This window comes from Heterocephalus glaber, unplaced genomic scaffold (assembly GCF_053883595.1).
Source record: "Heterocephalus glaber isolate CG9 unplaced genomic scaffold, H.glaber_assembly_v1.0 deba00001449, whole genome shotgun sequence".
NCBI lineage: Eukaryota > Metazoa > Chordata > Mammalia > Rodentia > Bathyergidae > Heterocephalus > Heterocephalus glaber.
Genome location: NW_028258300.1, coordinates 1,066,061 through 1,087,251, shown reverse-complemented (window position 1 = coordinate 1,087,251; position 21,191 = coordinate 1,066,061). Strand labels below are relative to the sequence as shown.

Sequence of the window (21,191 nt, the reverse complement as noted above, 5' to 3'; positions counted from 1 at the left end):
CTCCCCTGCTCTGATGCAGACAGGATGTTCCTCCCAGCCCTTCCCCAGCCTCCCACCTGGGCCTGGCTTTCTGAAATGCATTCAGAGTGGAGGAGACATTTTCCAGGAAGCTGGACCTTCACCCCCACTGGGGGAGGAGCTTCGGTGGGCACTGCACTGTGGGCTCTTTCTCCTACATGGATTGGCAGGGCATGAGCCCTGGCAGCCCTTGGCATGGGCAGAGGAGGTCTGGGCTAAACGCGGAGCCTGGGATCTGACAACAGGATTTGACTGTAAAGGTCACAGAAAGGGCTGTTTCTTTGCTTTGGGCCTAGAGTAGGGCTATAAAGGAGTGATCAAGAGCACATGCCCCAGTCCTCTGTGAGCCCCTGCATTTTCTTCAAGACTTATTGCGAGCGACACCCTCCCGAAAGGAAGCCCTGTCTGACCACTTGCCCAAACAATCTCCATTTCCTTTGTCAGTCATTTCTTTTTTTTTTTTTTTTGGTACCAGGAATCGAACTCCAGTCCTTGCGCTTGCAAGGCAGGAGGCAGAACCACTGAGCTAAATCCCCGGCCCTCTCCATTTCCTTTGAAATAGTGCAGTGCTCAGAGCTGGTGCTGGGTGCTGGACCCCTTACTGGGGGCTCCTATGTTATTGTGTAAGAATGAGAGAGGGCAGATCAGCTTGTGGATATTGGAGAGGGTGGAAGTGGGTTTGGGCAAAGTCAGATCCATATGAATGTTTCAGGTTGCTGTGGGGTACCCTGGGCAGGGGGCCTGGCTGCTGTAAATATAGGAGACTCCCCAGAACTGTGGATCTGGGGATACAACACAGAGCTCAGTTTGGGTAGTCATTACGAAGACTATTTCTGTCTGCACTTTCTTGCTTTTTATATTGACAGTAATTTGGCTTGTCCCCCAGCTGAAGAACTCGGAACTTGGACACCTTGCAGGACACTGGGGAGGGTTGGGAGGGGCCACCTGCACAGCACAGTCCTGTGGGCTCCCTCTCTTGAGGGATGGTGAAACCCCAGCAGAGGTGGCTCAGCCTTGTGGACTGCATGGCCGGCTGGCTCACTTGCATCTGATGAGGGCCCTTTGGGTAGGTGGGGTTGACTTAATTTGAGCCTCTTGTCAGTGTAGTCCTTTAATTGTTTTCCAAACTCTGTTTGCACTATTTGGGGGCCCCACCACGGGTCCTGCAAGTTAGGCCCAGAGAGTTCCCCCGAGGGCCTGGGTCTGGTAGGGCTTGGGCTTGGCTTTGACTTGATGGGCTATCCACAGGCCTGGCTCCTTTTTGGCTTTTGTTTGGAAGCAGCCCTTGCCGTGGGTATTTTCAGCTACTGTGTTAGGCGTGTGAGGCCCCTGGTCCCACTTAAGGCTTCTGAGCCTGGAGGCTGCCCAGTCCCAGGCCTTAGCTCTGCTGCCCCCTTCTGGGGTGGCCAGTTATCTCCCATTGTTCCCACCTTGTCTTCACATCAGAGAATTGGCCTCTATCAAGAATAATTGGTGTTGGGCCGGGGATTTAGCTTAGTGGTTCTGGCGCCTGCCTCACAAGCGCAAGGTCCTGAGTTCGATCCCTGGTACCCAAAAAAAAGAATAATCGGTGTCAGCGAAACCCTAGGCAGGTGTGGGTTGGAAGGCATCAGCCACAGATTTCTTGCTGCCAAGAGCCCCAGAGAGAGGCAGGTGGGGACGGTGGTCCTTCCAGGTGCACTTGGCCCCCAAGGGAGATCCAGATCTAAAGTCAGGTGGCTTTTTTGCAAAACCTGTGTTCTGGGTTAGGCTCGTCACTTTGCCTCTTACAGCAGTGGTGGTTCCCCCTGCCTGTCACCCGTGGTGTAAGTATTTTGGTTGTTAGGCAGGCCAGCAAGTGAGAATCCTGGCATCTGTGAAGTAGTGCAGGGAGGGGGTTTCCCTCTCCTCCAGCAGTGGGAGGGCAGAGCCAGAACTGTAGGCCTCCTAAGTCCATCCCGGAGCCAGAGTTCTGCCTGTCCAGCCCCGCTTCCCCACTTAGCTCCTGCCCTCCTCATTTGGTGTAGTATATTTTACAGATTGCATCAGGGAACCACTTACCCCAGTTAAAACTGGGAGGGCCGGGAAGGAGGAAATAGGCTGGGGTGTGTTGGGAATGTTTTAGCTAATGTAGGGAGTGCTTTTAAAAGACAGGTAGAAACGCTTTTTCTTTATAGAGCAATTAAAAACCTTTCGTAAAATTAACCCCTGAGAAGGTATATCAGTGGGCTTTAAAAAAAAAAAAAGTGTACCTAACTGTACATCTCCTCCAGTAAATACCCCATACTATCAATACCTTAGAAACATCTGTGAGCGGTGACCAAATGTTTTTTAAAGGAGCTCTCCCTCTGTGATAAGTGCCAGGTAGTGACTGAGTCTGCAGCCCGGGCAGAGAACTGAAAGTCTGGCTAAGTGCTGAAGAGGGTGGGAAGTCTGGCTGTGCCTCCCCAGGTCCACACGGCCTGCTGGCAGCGGCAGACACCAAGACGGGCATCTTGTCAGAGACGGGCAGATGGCGTTCACCTGCTTGGGACACGCTCCCTGGTGCTGGGGCCCTGGAGTTGCTGGGATAATAACAGACAGCTGCCAGCTCTGGACCGAGCTCTGCGGGCATTCAAAGGCTTGGAAGCGTGCAGGGAGAAGGAGGCAGCCCAGGGGCTCCCCACCCGCCATGTCTCGCCTTTTGTCTTGAGATCCCCCCCTTCCCCACACCAACATCCGAGCAACAAGAGCGTCTTAATAGAGGACAGTTCTGTTTTGAAAACGACAAAAAAGCGCCTTGTCGAGTGTGACCTGGCCTCTCCTTTGTCCTGCCTCCCCCTCTTTGTGTGTGCCTGCAACGGGTTTTGTTCTAAGGGGCAAAGGAGTTGGACATGGATTTGGTGTGTTCCTGGAGTTTTCTTTCTTTTTCCTTTTTTGGCAGCAGCTAAAGCTTTTGGTTGTTTCTGAGTGCAGGGCAATCGGGGAGTTAGAGATTCAGGACCACTCCAGGCCCTTTAAGTTACTGAGTGCTGTCAGAAACAGTGAGTGGCACCAGAGCCAACTTTCTGACCGCCTGGCTCATTGTGTATGCGTGTAAAGCGCAGATAATTTCTCACAGTGCAGCCCGCCTCAAATCCTGATAGGAATGTTTGCCCAAAGATCAGCCCAAGGCCAGGCTGGCTGTTTGTGGCTCAGCTCATTTCCCTCTTTGCCACGCAGGGAAAGGTGTTGATGTTGCTGTCACTGCATCTTGGCTGAAGTCGACACTGGGCACTGTCCACTTGATCTGGCTGGATTCAGCGTCATCGTTTTGATTAGGCCACTTGGAAAATTTCGTATTATTTGGGGAGGACTCAGTTTGAGGAGTTTATGACTTCCCTCAGGGCTCAGCTTGTGCTTCACTCTTTTAAGGCTGAGACCAAAAGGCTCGTTTGGTTGTGTTCCTGAGATGCAGGAAGATGAGAAAACTAGCTTGCTAATCTTTTTATTTTCTTTCTCAGTTTTTATTTTTTTATTAGTATATGTTTGTAGTACATAATGATCATCTTACACTGCTCCAAATCAGTGCTTACCTGTACTGGGTGCACCAACAACAGATGTCCCCTATTTAGTCACTGGAGCTGTGTTCTGTGATGCCCATCCATTTGGTCAGTAGAGCATTATAGTTCAATTAGAGGGACAAGTTAGACCAGCAGTCCATGTCTTGTCCCTAGTTATTCCAAGCCAGGGAGATTGGGTTTTTCTTAAAGTTCTTAGTTTTCAGAACTGCCCTTGGAATGAATCCTTGATATCCTAATGATCATGGCCTCTCCTACTCTTCTCATTTTAATTATTAATGAGCATCTTGGGTGAGGAGTTTGGGGAGAGGCATGCTTTGGAATATGACTTAATGGATTCTCCGAACACTGGGGATACAAAAATAGATGAAGACAGAGCCTCTGCCCTCAAGGAGCCCAAGTCTAGTAGAGCAGGAAAAAGCATTAAACAAAGCGAAGTGATGTGGGGTGCCTGTAGGGCCCAGGCCAACAGCAGGCAGGGTGCAGAGGAGAGGGAGAGATTGCGTCTCCTGGACCAAGAGAGACAGAGGGATGGGTGTACAGTTGGTAGAGAAGGAGATGTTGGATTTGTTTTGGGAGGACAAAGTGTACTAGCTGCACAACCAGAAAGGTAGGGGCCTCCCATGCCTTGGGGTCAGAAGAGCAGGAAGAGAAAAGAGTACAATGTGACCCTGAAGTGGAAGTGCAGCGAGGCCTGACCTAGGGCCTACATAGTAGGGCCTAGGAGGCCTCTTGAAACCTGGGCTTCATCCTAGAGCTGCAGTGCTGTTTAAGTCTTTGTTGTTTGTCCTCTACAATGCCAAGGTTGAGTGTCCAGGCAAATGGAATGGTTGGTAGTCCTGGTAGAACAGCTGCAGTCAAAAGAGCCTAATGTTAGGCGGTAACAGCCACCTCCATGTGACCCCCAGCCAGCTAAGCACCAGTTTCCTGCTCTGTAAAATGGTTTTTAGAAAGCATTCATGTGTTGGTTGGTGTGAAGGTAGGTAGAGGGGTGAGTGGTCGTATGAAATGCTCAGCATACAGAAGCACCAAGTTAGCATTTGCTGTTGTTGCTATCCTTCCGATTATAGCACCAGTGGCAGCACCTTGAGAGCTGGGCCCCTGGCCCCAGCTCCTTCCCTACCTGTAGCTTTCCCACTCACCTCAGAGATGACCCAGGTCAGAGGGAAGATGGCTTCAGATGAGAGTGTGCTGTGGCCCTGGCTTTTTATTTCTGTTACCCAGGCTGGTTTTAAATAACCTGACATTTGCCAATAATGAGCCCGGTGTCCTGACCTGAAACCCTGTGCTTGTTTGGTGTTGCAGCCTTCCCTGTCCTGCAGTGGACTCACTCTTTGACTCAAGCCCGACACCAGCCCAGGGCTTACTGCACCAACGTGTGTGTTGTCATATTCCTCCCATTCTCTCACTCTACGGTGTGTCATGGCCACTCCTCTGGGGAGCGTCCTGTGAGCTCTGTGCAAGCACATCTTGGTCCTGTCCTGGGGAAGCTGACAGCCCAGGAGGGGAATACGAAATGAACATGGCTGCCAGCCCAGCGGTTGGTGACAGAGTGGAAGGAAGGGCATCTTTAGTTAGGAGCAGTCTGGGGAGGGCTCCCGAGGAAGGTGCCTTCTCCTGGATGCCGAAGGTCAGTGGCATTTGCACCTGGGAGGAGTCATGGCAGGGTATCTTGGTAAAAGACAAAGGCATAGGAAGCACCTTGCAGGTTTGGGCTTAGGAAGAAACTGGCAGCAGAGGAGAAAAAGCTGCTAGACAGAGCACCAGACAGTAATACTGTGTTTCAGTCCCCACATTGAGTGAGGATTTTTTTTTTTTTTTTTTTTTTTTTTTTTTTACCTAGGCTGCATCTTTTATGAGAGTATTCGAACTTGCTTCTGGTCCACAGCCAGCCTGGCAAAGGAGGCAGTGGCCTCCAGCTTGGAGCTTTTTCTTCTCTTAAGAATGTTCCCTGGCACTTCCACTTCGAGATCACATTGTACCTTTTCTCCTGCTCAGTACGGTAACTTTCTGCTCTCCTAGATTCCATCTCTAGCCAGAGCTGGATCTCAGCTGCTGTTTCCTCAGCCACAATATCTGAAAATAGAAAGTTAGACTGTATGGAACCCCTACCGTGTGTTGCCCACTGAGCTAGCCAGGTGCTCTGCCCCCCGAATAGGGAAAGGAAGTATTTGGAGGACCCATAACCTTGGAAGAGAAGAGCCTGAGTCTGTGCTAGGTAGCCCAAAACCACCCCGCCTGTATTCTTCCCGTGGGTTCTGGGGAGTAAGGTGGGCTTCCCCTCTCACTCATTTCAGAAACTGCCTAGAGTTGCGCAGCCTTGTTCCATCATGGAGTTGCTGGTGGTAGCATTTTTCTGGGGTGTATGAATGCGTTTATCTGTGGTCACCTTTTCAGCTGCTGCTCTGGCTGGGCCAGGACCCATCTCAGAAGTGGACAGCTGAGAGAACCTGTGTCCCAGGCCCAGGCTTGCTTCCCACGCTCAGCCTCCAGTCCTGCTCCAGTCTTCCCCCTCTAGCCACAAATCTGCTTGTGGGACACCTGAACTGGGCTCTTCTGCCTCTGCCATGGCTGCCCTCTCCCACCTGCTCCCCTGGGCTTGTGGCCTTCAAGTGTACTGGATCTTCTGCCTAGAATGTGACCTGCCCTTGTGGAGCTGCACCTGTTATCTCCCTCCTTCACACGCCCCACTCCCTCACCTCACCTGGCCAGTGCCTCCTCCTGTGCGAGTACATATGCGATACTTGCAACACTGAGCTGCCCACATTCTAAGAGCCCAGTGCCACCCGTGACCAGGGCTTCTGTGTAGGACTGTGGGTGAAGAGATTCCAGAACGTGAGGTTTGCAGAGGGGCAGACCTGTTTTGTGCTCTCACGACTGCTGTTTTTTGGCCTTGGGGCCTTGGGTCAGTGACTTTCCCCCTCTGACCTTATTTTCTGCACCTCCAAGGGTGTTATAAGGATTGAGCGAGAGGATGTGTGCAGGGGCTCTGCTGAGTGGGAGCACATGGTTTGAGTAACACTGATGATGTGGATGTTGAAACACTGAACCAGGGCCTAGCTTGGCCCACAACCTGCCTCTGCCCCTGGGGCTGGCTGTGCAGGTGGCCCATATCAGGCCACCTGAGCAAGGGTAGCAGTGTCAGAAGGGACCTTCTAACACCGGGACAGGGGGCAGCCGGAGCACCAAGGAGAGAGCCAGAGCGCGGAGAGCTTCCTGGCAGAGGGGTCCCCACCTCAAACTCTGGTCTCTTGGCCTTGAGATCCTTGCATGACAGCACCTGTGCCCCACTGCTCCCGACAGCTCACTCTTTGTCCTGTGTAATTAGTGTGGTGTGCCTCACTCTCGTCTCTAATTGTGCTGTACACCGTGTACTTTATTATATGAGGATATAATACCGTCAGCTTGGCAGTTACCTTGTTCGTTGATTGTTTCATGTGTCTGTCTGGGCTGCCCCAGGCAGGTTGCCTGCTCCTTCTGAGCAGCAGGCACTGTCTTCCCTGCCTCTTGTCTCCTACTCTGGGTCCAGCACCACTGCTGCAAGGCTGGGTACCCAGAGCCTGGCCTGGGAGTCCAGGTGTGTGTCCTGTACTGAGTGCCCAGACTTGCATGGACTTGTGGCTGTAGGCCAGTTGCTCTTCCTCTTGCACACCAGCACAGGGGCCGAAGTTTTTGAGCCCTGTTGGGCCCTGACATTCTCTACTGTAGTGGAGCTGCCTCTGTCGCTTGATCTTCAGGGTTCTTAGAGTGGTCCATTGTTGCTCCTGGCCAAGAAGAATCAGGGTGCCCCCCACCAGGAGCCCTAGGAGACTCGACAGAGAAGTGCACAGAGTTCACGCTGTCCTCCTTCTCCTCATGGCAGCACGGAAGGCTGGGGCGTTTGTGTTCCTGCCTTTGCATGTATTTAGGGGAGGCATGGATAGCATTCTAAACCCAAACCAGATGAAGGCGGTGCCCGTGGTTCCTGGGAGCAGGGGCAGCCCTGGGAGTATGTGGCTGGGTCACCCTTATAATTATACCACTGTGGTGAAGGCCCCAGAACCCAGGGTCGCAGCGGGTGGGGGATGCCTGGCTTCCCATCTGCTCAGCCTGCTCGGCTCTGAATGGATTAGTTCTGTTTGGGTTGGAGCTTACTGCTGTGTGCTTTTCTTCCCTACCCATTTGTTCTCTTCCTGGCCTGAGTGCCCACTCAGGGTTATACTTCTGCAGAGCAGAGAGAGAGTCCCAGTGTGGGAGGGAGGATGGCGAAGTGGCCATCATCTACACAAGGAATGGTTGAAGTTTGCATTCGTCTGGGCTTCTGTGGAAACTGGGATGTGGCTGAGTGCTGTGGGGGAGTGAGAAATTGAGGTGTCGTCTATAGAAACCGGGGTTACAGCCTCGTCTGCAGGAGTGAGTACCTCCCCGCTGAGTTGCCACTTAGGTTCATTTGTGCTGCCAAACCTAAGGTGATACACTAGTGCTGTTTATTAAAATCACACTTTGTTGCAGATAGGATTTCTGAATGGGCACTAATTTCCTGCCGAATGGTCCAGGCAGGCCTTCTGTGGCAGGAAACTGTGGGTACCGAATTAATACAAGTGGCTTGATGTGATAGAAGATTGGATGTGGATCTGCCCCTGGCCTTGATGAGTGGTCCTGTTTTCCCACCTGTCAAATGGTGATATTCATTCATGTCTTGCAGGGTTGTTGAGAGTGAGAAGTAGATAGATATGTAAGAAGCCCAGTGCCACGTTCTGGGCACTGGACGTGTTCAGTGGACTCTAAGAATGCCCATCCCTGACATGCCATGCCAAGTGCACAGAGCGCTTAGAATGTTGAGAGTCCCCATGGACAGTGTTGGATTTCTGGATGGGGTTTGGGGAGCTTCAGCAGAGGAAAGCAGACTTAGAAGAAAGCAGCTTGGCCTTGACCTACTCTTTGAAATAAGAAGGGTGGGGGCTGGGGATTTAGCTCAGTGGTTCCGCCGCCTGCCTGGAAAGCACAAGGTCCTGAGCGTGATCCTCAGTATGGAAAAAAGAAAGAAGGGTGGCCCATCGCTCTTCCTGGAGCTCCCTCTGTATCTGCTGGGAATGGACACAGGGAGGGGGCGGGGCAGGGCAGGCAGCCGTGGTCTTGGCCCTCCTGGAGTGTACATTCTAGCTTGAGAATCAGAATTTCACACATGTGGAACAATTAGAGAAAAATAACAGATGGTGTCTGATCAGATGTCACCGATCTGTGAAGCTGTCCCAGACTGCCACACCCTCCAGCAGAAATAATCCTTCCTTTCTCCGGTGTCCCCAAGCTGAGCGCAGGCCTGTGCAGCACTGTGTATTGCATCTCTTTGTAGTTGGTCATTTGGGCCATGGCAAATGTTGATTGAGCGCCTCCGTGTGCCAGGTACCATCCTTGGCCCTTCCTCATGTGTTTGCCAGGCCGAGTGACACGGGACTCTCCATACTCGGGGCTTCCAGCCAGTAAGGCTTTATTTCTCCTGCACTCATGAGTCCCCGAGCCAGCTCCTCCCAGGATACCTGTGGCCCTCCTGAGGAGGCCGGCCCACTTCTGAGTTTAGTCTTTCTATAGGTCTGATTGGTTGGGGTAGTGGTTTTCTGGGGCTTTGGGCCAGCCTAGAAGAGTTAGAGAAGTCTCCTGCCAGCCTTCTAGGCCACACTGCTAACCAGTGTGGTGTCTGACATTCCTTTATCCTCTCTGGGTCTTTTTTTTTTTTTTTTTGGTACCAGGGATCGAACTCAGGTCCTTGTGCTTGCGCAGCAGGCTACAAAACCACTGAGCTAAATCCCTGGCCCCTCCTCTCTGGGTCTTTACTCACCTTAGAAAACTAGAGTTGGATTAAATGATTTCTCTGATATTGAGACCGAGTTTTTCTTGGAAGTGATGTTGTTGGCCTGGAAGTGCTTTTGATGTGTTGACCCCTTAGCTGGGCTCTGGAGACATGGAAGACTGCCTGCTTTCTGCGATCTCACATCCAGGGGGAGACATTTGCATGAGCAGGTGCTGATGGTCTTCGAGGGGTATAGTCTTCAAGGGTCCTAAGAGAAGATCTGACTGGTCTCCCCAGAGGGCCTTCTGGTGAGGTGGCAGCAGTTTGTGTGGACGTGAAAGGGAACAAGAAGACAATTCAGTGATTGAGAGGGCAGAGTGTGAAGAAGGCGTTCCAGAGGAGGGAAGAGTCGGTACCAACGCACGGAGCTTGAAAAGACACGCCAGGTTCCGGGAGTGAGGGCTTGTGTGGGTGAGGTGCAGTGGAAGCTTGGGTCAGGCCAGGTCGTGCAGGGCTCAGCCAAGCCACTCTGCAGTGTGGCGCAGAGAACCCCGAGGTGGTGAGCAGGCTGAGCCATCTGGTTTAGAGCTGTCTGGAAAAAGGTGTAGGGATGAGGGGAGACTGAGGCCAATCACCCACTGAGGAAGCTGACCACAGTGGGCAGGCCTGAGGTCCATGTCCAGACGTCTGGGGGCGATTGTGGCCAACTTGGAGAGCTGGCGCGGTCGGGAATATTGCCCACACAGTCCCCTTGCCCCTCAGATACTTCCGTAATAATTTGATAGCCACCTGCCCATGAGTGTGAGCATGGGGGTGACTATACACAGCCTAGATTTGTTGAATACATTGGTTAAAAGAAAAGAAAATGCACCTTTGTCTGAATCATTTCAAGGATGACAGTGCAGTGGCTTCAGAGGCATCCAGACTAGGTTGTGGGTGTGTCTTATCTCTTGCTTTGGGCCTTAGTTTCCCTCTCGGTGAAAATGGCAGGGGTAGGAGGACACGGACCAGTGCCAACGTGTGCTTGAACGCCCCCGTGACTGATGTCTTTGTTTCCAGGAGTTTGGAGGCTCAAGCATGCAGGGCAGGGTGGCTCCATTCTTGGCAAGCGGAGTGGAAAATGCCAGTGTCTTGCAGGGAGTCCCAGAGGGTGTGGGATGGGCGTGTGTGTGCTCTGCTGGGCGTGTCCCCAACGTCTCCCTTGGACAGGGCATCTGTGCTGGCCCAGCAGGAGCCTACAAGCTGTCTCGCCCCTTCTGCAGTCTGTTCCCTGATAGGGTTCACAGTAACAAGCAGGGCCCTCCACAGCACGCAAACCCAGCACACCCTGGGCGGTGTTGCCTGACTGTTTGTGTCTCTGTGTCTGTCCTTGGCCCAGTGTGGCACCTTGAACAGAGAGCTCTGTGTGTGTGTGTGTGCGCCTGCGTGTGTGCATTTGTGTGTGTTTTGTTATTTTGGACCCACTGGAGAATTTCTCACTGCTGCCCAGTTGTTTTCGTGGGATATATTTAGATAAAGCGAGATGATCGAGAAGTAGGCGGTGTGTGTTTGCACAGGGATGTTTGCACACGTTGACCGTGGTGTTTTTGGAGCTGATGTCCAGGAGTGCTGAGCCCTTGCTCAGCCTCCTAGTGTAACTTATAGGAGAGGCCTGCAGTCAGCCCCTCTTGATGAGTGGAGAGGCTCCGTGACAGGGTGAGAGAATGAGTGACAGGAGGAACCTTCTCTTGCAGAGAGGAAAAGCAGCTGTTGGACCCTCACACCCTCTGCCGCCTCCTTCCCACCCCAGTGCAGTAGGCATCTAAGACTGAGGAGGGAATAGGCTGAAGGGGAGGTAGCCGTGAGCATGACTCTGCCCAGAGGCACTGTGTCCTGGGGTGGGGTGTCCTCTGCTACTGTACTTGATAAGATAGGAAACAAAATTACTCTGTGGTTTGTATTTGTTGAAAGTCGTGGGGGCAGCTCCAGCTCCCCAGATTGGCACAGGCACCTCTGGCCCTGCACCTTTGCTGGGAAAGTCTCTTTCCTTCCTGTCCTTTGTCTTCTTGAGTCTGAATTTGTGCCCTCCGTGTGGCAGAGAGGGGTCCACCTGGGCCTCCGCAGACCTAATCAGCTTATAGTGGGGTAGGACAGTGCTCTTCTGTTATTAAATTCAGGACCTCGGTCTGCATGATGGAGGCAGCTTTAATGAGATTAGAAAGCTTAACCAAGAGGCCAATTAAATCTGGGCCCATACCTGTTTGGGCGGCTGTCTCAGCCCTGACCTGCACCCAGAGGTGTCCTGCAGGGCTCCTGGGAGCCTCGCTGGGGAGGGTGAGGGGATAGAAGCAGCCTGCCCATCTGGCCCAGCCACCCCAGGCCTGGGATCTATTCCCCTGCTGGGGTCAGGGAAGAGACAGAACCCAGGAGCCTGGTCCAGGAGCTCCCAAAGCTGGGCACCCCTCACCCCCACAGCCTGGGGAACATGGGCAGCCTGGTAGATACAAAGTTCCCTTGAGGATTTTCATGTGGAGCCAGGCTGAGAAACCAGGACTTTGGAGCACTCCCTTTGTTCTATAGGGGAGGGAGGCCTGGGGGGCAGCCGGGCAGCCAGCCAGCCAGGCCGGTCCTTGCCTGCGCCCTGGTCACTGAAGCACCTTTTCTTTCCTGCTCCTGGGCTTGTCTGGGTAGGGGTGTGATGTTGCTCCTATTCACAGACTGTTTCATGTTCGTTTCTTGACACCACTGTGCTTTGTGTGGAGCAGGCCAGGCAGGGTACAGGTGGACAAATTTAAGGTTGAAGGAACCTGCCCCAAATTGGTGCCAGAACCAGAATACTGACCCTCAGGTTGTCTTTTCTCTTTTCTTCCCATGATTTAAGTCTTCTTTTCTTCTATTCATGGTGGGGATTTGTGGGCTTGGGATGTCTGGATCCAGCCAGGAAGAAAAACCTGCACCCATTAACTTTGACCTTGTGTAATACACTTAACCATTCTGATTGTCACTGGCAGGATGGGTAGATACAAAGTAAAGGAGCAGATTTACAGACCTCAGGAGGTTGTTGGGGATTAAGTTGAGCTAACCTCCCTCCATGCCTACACAGAGCAAGTCTCAGAGTGTGAGGGCTAATGCCATTCCCGGGACCCAGAGGCAGGGACAGAGTGCCAAGGCTGTGCGGTCGGGGGCAGCAGTGCCCAGCTGGTCCCTACAGGGCAGCCTTCCTGGCTAAAGGGAAGGTGTAAGGGAGGATTCAGGAGTGGCCATTCCACAGGTATTTATCGAGCACCTGCCTGGTACAGGCCTGGCACTGCTCTGTGGATGTAGCTGAAACCTTGCTGTCCCAAAGCTTGGGAGGCAAGCAGATTTTTTTTTTTTGGTACTGGGGATTGAACTCCGGTCCTTACGCTTGGGAGGCAGGCGATGGAACCACTGAGCTAAATCCCCAGCCTAAGGCAAGCAGATTTATTATCCTAGTTTTCTAGGTGAGGCACGCATCTTGAAAAGCCCAGGTTCTGGGCGTTTTCTGCCCTTGGCCCTGGTATCTGCTGGAGGGGCTGCTGGACTCCTCCCTATTCTAAGGTTCTACTCAGAGTTTGTGAAGCCCAGGCTTTGCCCAAATTTAATTAAAAACTCCTGTCTTGGGTCGAGAAGACCTAGGCAGGCCGTGGCTTTAAATGGAACTAGACAAAAGCAAAAGCAAGACTGCTTTAGGCCAGGTTTGTCACAGAATGGAGAGATGAGTCATTTGTTGAGGATGGTCCTACAGTTGCTGTTCGAGCTAGGAACAGAAACAAAATTCAAATTCAGATCTCTCCAGAGGCTACTATGTTTCTGCCCTCCAACTACCACCTGCACAAAATGGGAAACATGGAGCCTGTAGGAGTTAAGGTCACCTCTCGGTTTGACGTTTGGGCTTATGTAAGTCTTCTCTGTTCTTTGAAGTTCCATCTTCATAGAAGAGTAGAAAAAGGAAAAAGGGAAAAATTTCCCAGCGCAACCAGGCCTAGCTTTATCCAAAAACCTCTAGTCCCTGGTCATTTGATGTTTATTGATTATTCAACATGCAACATTTGGATTCTACTTTTCTGGAAACAGCAAACCTGCAGGGAGGTAGCCTCTGTCCATATGATAAGGCCAGGTAGGAACTCATGTGGGCTTGGAAATAAGTGAATCATCCTGCCCCGGGCCTAGAGCAGCTGGAGGGAATGGCAGAGGCTGGCAGGATGGTGGGCATTGCAGGTGGAGGGCACGGCCCATGGCTGCTGCTCGGGGTATGAGAAAAAGAAGGGGATGGGATTGGAAGAGAGGGAGAGGTTGAGATGGAATCACAGCCCTTTTGCTGTCTCCTTGCTTCTTAAATTCTCATGCCAACCTGTGTTATAGGGCATGTCTCATGTCGGGAAAATTGCCTGCACCTCTGAATTAAGGAGCAGGGAGCCTGCTGCTCCTGCTAAATCCAGTGCCCGTCTCCTTCACCACTGAGCCTGTTGGTGTGCTCCTTGTTCCATTGGCTGTTCAGCTGGAAACTAGCATCTTTCAGTGTTGAGTTCTGCCTTATGAGCCTCCACAAGGACTTTTGTGACTCTTCTGGTCTCGGTTGCAAGGACATTTGAGGTGTGCATCAGTGGATGGCTAGGAGTTCAGTGGGTAGATACATGGAAGTGGACGGGGAAACTTGTTGAGCAGAGAAAGTAAAAGTAGTGCATCGTGTCTCCCAGGGAGGGGGACCTGCGACTTGGTTGGTGAGGGACTGGCCCCATTCTTAGAACCTGGTCAGCACTGGAAGGGGCAGAGCAGGGTGTAGCCAGGGGCCCCTGTGGGCCACAGGGGCCTGGTCCCTCAGCTTCCCCTTCTCTCTGCCCCTCGCAAGCTGTTTCTCCTGTCAAGTGAGGGGTGGGGGTTCACTTGGTAAAGATGATGCATTCCTCCCGAGTGAGCTTAGGGCATGCTCTGTGGCTTGTCTCTGCTTCCAAGAACGCGTCTCCTATAAATCTGTGGCTTGGAGGGTCCCCAGCTCCAAGGATGAGTCCCCAGCTTGGAAGAGCATTCCTTTGCTGGTGGGTGGCTCTTCGGGGATGTGGAGAAAGGCATCTGAGGGTGGGCTGTCTGCCTGGTCATCCTCCTCTCCTTTGGCCCCAGGCCCTCTGCCATCCCCCGGCGCTGTAAGAAGTACTCTGCATCTCTCAGCCCCTTTCTGAGGCTGTGGAAAAAGTGGCTCCTGTCCTTGGGCCAGTGGAACAGACTGCACTCATCACAGAGGCCAAGAGCCAGGGCGTGGAACCTGTCTGAAAATAAATAGCAGGCTTGCTTGGCTTTGGGAGGGTGGGTTGACAGGATGAGAGAGGCAGCTAGATATTAGCAACCCGCAGAGACCACTGGGCCCCCTTCCCACACCCAGCCATGCAAGGCCCGGCCTTGACTTCTTAGCAAAGTGGAAATGACAAGAGGGTTCAGCTGCCTGAGGCCACCCCACTCCCACTCACTGCTCCTGTCCTTCCTTGGAGATACAGATGCTTTCCCAGGATGGTTCCTGGAGCTGTCCTGCCAGTCGTCCCTCAGGAGGGGAGGTTCTGTAGTAGTCTCCATTGTTCTGACGTGATCAGTAACTCCTGGAAACATGGGCTGCCCATGTCATCGGTGGCCAAACCAAGTAGCCCCAGCACCCAGGTTTCTCCGTTCCCAAAGCTGGGGTGTTTCAGACAGAGAACAGCGTGTCCTGAGAGCTGTGTGGGGGCGGCTTAGGTGTGGAGGGACTAATTGTTTGGATGTGTCACACTGGTGTGTCAGTGGAAGGTCACTGAGGTAGCTAGCCTTGGAATTTGGCCTTGTAGATGTGGTGACTACCCCTGAAAGACAGGATTTCTGGAGGAATTTTATTCACCCAGAGGATATTTACTGAGCTGGCATCTTCCTTGTGCTGTGCACACCACCCCTACCCCATCCCTGCAAAGACAGCTGGCTAATTTGATAAGGAATTAACAGTCAGGTATGGCCAGTGTTGTGCGAAGGAGCAGAAAGGCCGAAGAGGCATCAGCCAGGCCTGAGAGGAGGAAAGCATTCCAGAGAGAAGGCCAGACTGTGTGAAGGGCAGTAAGGGAAATTCTGTAAACAAATGTGTGAAAGGAAGGCCTGTGTAAGTGGATACTACGTAGAAAATAAATGCTAAATAGTACATGTTAGACGCGCCCCCCCCCCCCCCCCCATAGGGCTTTGGTGACCTTCATTTGTTGGACCCTGAGGAAGGTCTCAGGAAGACCTTGCCTGTGTTGTTGGTACCTTGTCGGTGGTGCAGTGGGGTGGGCCTCCTCTGCAGGAGATCCTGTCTGTTTCAGAAGCCAGGTTTGGGTCAGAATTCCCCACTGGTGAACTCCCATGCCCTTCAGAAGCCTCAGACTGGCTACCTGTGGTCCTTCTAGGCTGGCTTCCTGCCCCGTCCCTTTAGCAAGTTTTCTAGGACCCTAAGGATGTATGTTCCTGGGTGTACCAGACACATTCTTGGGGTGCCAACAGGAACACCCTGCCCTGTGGGCCTGGTAGACCCCCAACAAATCTCTGTGGGCCTCTCCATTGTGAGCGTGAGCAGCAGTCTGCCCTGTCCTGTACGTGGCTGCCGCTGATCCTCAGCAGGCCGCAGACTGGACTTGCAGCCCAGGGCTGTGCTGGGGACAAAGCAGAAAGTAGACTGGTTCTTGGTGGGCTCCCGGCCCACCTCTTCACCCCCTCTTTATCACTTTGGGAGCAAACCAGCAGCTGGCACCTTCAGAGAGCCGCCCCTGCAAGCCCACTAGGTTTGGCCTGCATCCTGGAGTGCACTGAGCAGAGCTCTGGGGCTTCTTTGTGGGCCTGATAACTGCCATAACAGAATGCAAGAAATCTAGCTGCTTGGTTCCTAGGGAAACCAGGAGCAGAGCTGTTACCTTTCCTGCTGAGAAACAGACACAGCTAAGAACACGCACAGATCTGTGACCTTGAGTCCCATCCTTGGTGGTGCCAGTGTGCCCCTTGCCACAGCATTGTTCCCTTCATGTTTGGCCAGAGGATCAGGAGCAGGGCAGGCTGGGTCACGTCTCTCTGGTCTACCCCTCTACCATGTGGCTGGCTGGGTGTAACAGGTAGGCCTGGCTTGTAGGTGAAGTGCTGGGGCCGCAGGAGGGAACGGTGGCCTTGCTCTTAGTGGTCTGCCTGTTTCCATCCAGGTTCTTGTGGAGGTGTGCTGTAGGAGTAGAGCCCTTTTGTATCAGTTTGAGAATTTGGTAGAAGGCAAGAAATGTGGGCTTTGAAGCCAGATAGCCTGTGTTGCAGTCCCAGGACTGCGACTTCCTGGCCCGCCGGGCTGCCTGGGGCAGGTCAGCTCTCTGAGCTCCAGTGCGCTTCTCTGTAACACAGAGAAGATAATGCCACTCCCCCGTAGGACTGTTGAGAGGATCAGAGATAAGTACATAAAAGGCCAGGCATTAGGAGGCACCTGTTAATGTATCAACTGTTGCTGTCCTACCGCTCTGTTAAGCAGTGCAGGGGGAGAGAGGGCACGACTGGAGTGTGTCACCTCCAGAGGAATGGACCCTTGGAGCGCAGTGCAGCCCAGTCACTGCAGTCAGGCCCACCTGGGAGCTGCTGGTGACAGGGTCTGGCAGGTGCCCAGGGTCTGGCTTCTGGAGGCTCCAGACAATGCCTCCCACCTTCCACATCCTCAACAGCCCCGGTCCCTTGCAGGAGGCAGCTGGCTCCTGATTACCAGCAGGGGGACCATCTCTGCTGTCCCGTGACTGATCATGGTGAGTAGAGGGCTGCTGCAGTGGACAGAGGCAGATCCAGTAAGTGCCCAGCTCCTCGTTGTGTTGTTTGGTCCAATTTCCTTTGCATTGTGACCTACATCATTCTTTATTTGCTAAACCCTCTGAGCAGGCAGCAGTAATAAATCAATTAATGACTCCGATGAATCGTTTAATGGCTGACAAAATAACACTAAAGCCAACAGCTTGCATCTCTCCAGCAATACCAAAGGATGCTGGTTGACTCAGGGTGGGGGACGAAACAGAGACTGTTAGCTAAATTAGCACAATTAGTGTGTGCTTTAAAGGCTTAGGCGGCATCTGCTCGCTCTGAGCTGGTGTGTCAGGCGTTGGGCTGGGAATGGCTGTGCAAACCACGGTGGGCGGCTGCTCATCACTTCCCTCCTGGCCCATTGAGAGGGGGCAAGAGCTCTTAGCTGCTGCCCTTATGTGAAACAGGCCCCATTGAGTTTGCGCTGTTGTGTGCCCCTTACCTGCCAAGTTGTAAAGGCCCCTGGCTTTGATACCAGGGAACCCTTGTGAACTTTCCAGACTGTGCACATTGGTCCTGCCACATGCAGCCAGAATATGACTCTGTCCCCACTAAATTGGATGCCAGCTGAGGGGTGTGGGTTCCCATACTTGAAAGACATTCAGAGGAATTTGCCTTCAGTGATTTCTTTTAAACTTAAAAAAAAAAAAGTTTCTAGAAGTGGCTGGCTTTCTGTTCTGTGTACACCTCGGTCCTGGCAGGATTAAGTTGTCATTGGAACTAAGCGTGAGTGTGGGTCCACGCCAGGGAATTTTCCACTTCACAGAAGTAACTCCCAGTGTTCTTGTTAAGGAGCTGCCACTAGCCTACTATGACATGTTTGTGGTTGTAAGTGGCTCCTTAAGACAGTGGGAAGTGTGAGTGCGTACCTGTATGTGTGTGTGTGTGTGTGTGTGTGTGTGTGTGTGTGTGTGTTTTGCTAATGGTATAAACCAGGGTCTTGAAAGCTCATCTGTCTTTAAGAAGAAAATCAACATTGTGCAAATAGTGTGCTGTTGATCCACTCTGTAGAGTTCATCCGTGGGGGACCTCTTGCCCCTCATCTCCTGTGTCTTGCATGCACACACATAAGACCCATGCCCCTGTGTCATGTAGCTCAGCTGGGGAGGTGTTTGCACACAGAGGAGGGTGCCTTGGCTGGGAGCCATGGTGCAAGCAGGTATTAATTACACAGCACTCCACCTCTTACCCAAACGGTGCCCTTTGATCCACTTCTCAGAAGCAGCCAAGTGTGGCCTGGGATGGCCAGGGAGGGCCCGTGGGGGTGGTATTCCTCCTTCCCCAGCCCATGGAAGTCCATCCCATTTTCTTTTGACTGAAACACCTTTCTTTCATCTTTATTTTATTAATATTTCTCTAAGGTGACCACTGAGAAGAGGAAAAAAAGTCAAGAGAAAAAAAATTGAAAGAAACAACAATAAAACCCCCTAAGCCCATCTGTCACTGCCTGGTGCTGGGTATACACACCTTGCCCAAACCAGGCAGGTGCCTTCCCTGAGAGTCATGTTTAAGTTCATCCCCACGGTGGGTAGGGACTCCCTTCCGTCCCTCTACACATGGCCATGGAAGGCGCAGAAAGGTAAAGTGAGGCACCCGGGCGCCCTGACTCCTGGTAAACTGAGCGGCTGGTCCTAGAACCCAGACCTCTCTGTTCCCAGGGGGCGCTGTTAACATCCATCCTGAAACTTGGACCGGAGAAGCTGGGACATGGCCAAGAAAGACCTGGGCTGTGGTTTTGTGAAGATCGGCCTGGACCCCCAGGCCTGCCCGTTCTAGGCCAGTGACCTTGGACAGAGCTCTTTGCATTGAGGAGCTTTGTCCTCAGGGTAGTGACTGTGGGGGCTGGGAGCGAGGCACTGCACTGCAGTGAGTAAGGTCAGCAGTGGCAGCAGCCCTTGATGGGATGGAGGCAGCCTGTTCCTCTCTGTGCTGGGGAGGCCAGATGAGCTCCATGCCTCTGCCACCCAAGGGTGGATGGCCCCGGGCTGCATGGGTAGAGTGCCTCAGGCACTGTGCTCAGAGAGGCTGTTGGGAGCCCCTGCCAGGAGGGTTGCGATGACAGCAGTAATCTCGCACCCCGTATCTCCTCCAGAATCTTGCAGTCCTGCCGTCCTTTAAGGCCCAGGCTTGAGTGCCACCTCTTCCGTAAAGCCTTCCTGATCCCCCTAAGCCTGCCTCATAGTGCCTGCCTGGAGCACCTTCCCACGTCCCTCAGTTCTCTGACACGACTCATTTCCTCTTGGAGACCTTCTGGCCAGAACCATGCCTTGTCATCTCTGGGCCTGGCGGGCACAGCACCATCCAGGCAGCGCCAAGAGCAGGGGTTTGCTGGATGCATCCGATGTGCATTAAGCTCTCGTAACATTTTCACAGCTTCCCATCTGCTTCGTTTCTCCTTTTCCTCCCAGGGCAATTTGTCACTTGGGTCCAGCAGGCCCTCCGGTGGGATCTCACCTTCCCTGACAGGCACACACTCACATTCAACCTTACCTCTTGGTGGATGCCAGCTCGTTGAAATATTTGTTAGAAGGAGCCAAGTTAGAAGGTCAGCCCATTGCAGAAGAGCAGAACACATAGGTGAGTGCTAACACAGAGAACAATTAGGATTATCAGATGTTTTTAGTGGTCTCCTGTTTCTTTTCATGAATCAGAAAACAGAACTTTTTTGGAAACTGCAGGTGTGGGTAGGACTGTTAGTAGTTTTTTGAGCCCAAGATTGAGGAGTAGAGGGACAAAGGGACTAAATTTAGACCCACTTATTAGCTGTGTCACTTTAAGATAACAGACCCCTTTGTGCCTCAGTTTCTTTTCTGGTTAAACAAATGACATCTTACCTGTGACACTGGGTTATAAATATTGCCCTCCTTCTCCCTTTCCTGGATTATTAGAATCCAGTGGTGCTTGCTCCTCTGGTTCTCTCCTAGTTCCTGGGTTAATCCTGTCACCCAGGGGACAGAAGTGAGACGGGGCTTTGTGAAAGAAGTGCAAGTGTCAAAACCAAAACCCCTCTCAGCCTGATGGCCTGGCTGTGGCAGGTCAAGTCTGCACATGGCCATTTTCAGGTTGCTTGGGCAAAGAGCTCAGTGTGATGCCCACAGTGTCATTGAAGTGGCTTCTGCAGTCCTTTGGTGCCATGTGCCTGGGGTCTGGAGGGCCTGTCTGAGGCGTACAGTAGGGGTGGGGTGCACAGGGTGGGGGTTGCAGCCAGAGTGAAACTTTGACCTTGGAACCCTCGGGCCAGAGCTCTTCTCGTGAGAATTCTCAGGAGATACTAGCAGTGGCAGGTAATGTGGCGGTCTCCTTCTAGGACTTTTTGCCATGTCACTACTCTGGGCCCCCCAGACTAGCACAGCTTGCCACCTTTGAGGCAGCCAGCTCTGAGACTTGGGATGGAGAAGCTTTGGACGCAGGGCCACTCCTCAGTGCTGGGCAGGCACAACTGCCCTTCCTTCCATGTGACAGCCCTCTTGCCATTTGAAGGCAGGAGTCCTGTGCCATTCCCATGTGTCATCGGCACCTATTTCTCTTTTTCTTTTGGTACCGGGGATCGAACTCTGGACCTTGCGCTTTCGGGGCAGGTGGTGAAACCACTGAGCTAAATCCGTGGGCCCTAGGGACCTATTTTTAATGCCAGCTGGTTCTCTCTCCACTTAGCAACAGCTCTGTGTTGTCTTCACACTGTGGAATTAGAGCTCCTGTCCTCCCAGACACATCCTGTGCTGTGGTCTATAAGACCAAGAGGCCTCTGTCTCCTTTCCCCTCTGTGGACCCCACTACATTCCATCTTGGCCCTTGTGCTTGGGTGATGACGTTGCCCCCGTCCCTCCATTGCTGCATCCCTCCATCCTCAGCGAGTGATGCTGCTAACATTTCCTCCAGGAAACTTGGCCCCAGAGGGACCAGGCCACTGCAGGACTCTGTGTGGAATGCTGAAGCCTGTCCTGCCTCCCTGGGGCATTCTAGGCACATGTCCTTGTCCTCTCCTAGTCCTCTGTGTCCCAGCCACGTGCGCATGGCCTCACCTGTCATGGGACACACCTCACATCCCCCGATGCCTTGGGCCCTTGGCCATTTGGCCTGGGTTG

General features: G+C 52.8%; 1 protein-coding gene across 10 annotated transcripts in view; it reads left to right on the top strand.

Moving 5' to 3' along the window:
• Window positions 1-21,191, top strand: part of Ssbp3 (single stranded DNA binding protein 3) — a 152,383-nt gene that overhangs the window by 80,538 nt on the left and 50,654 nt on the right. For 2 of the 10 annotated variants that reach the window (XM_087214714.1, XM_087214712.1), the window contains exon 1: window positions 16,758-17,057. The exons of the other annotated variants lie outside the window; for them this stretch is intronic. In XM_087214714.1, the coding sequence (XP_087070840.1) occupies window positions 17,055-17,057 (3 nt within the window). In that variant the 5' untranslated portion in view covers window positions 16,758-17,054. Of the gene's footprint in view, window positions 1-16,757; window positions 17,058-21,191 lie in introns of those variants that run through there. 10 annotated transcript variants of the gene reach the window in all.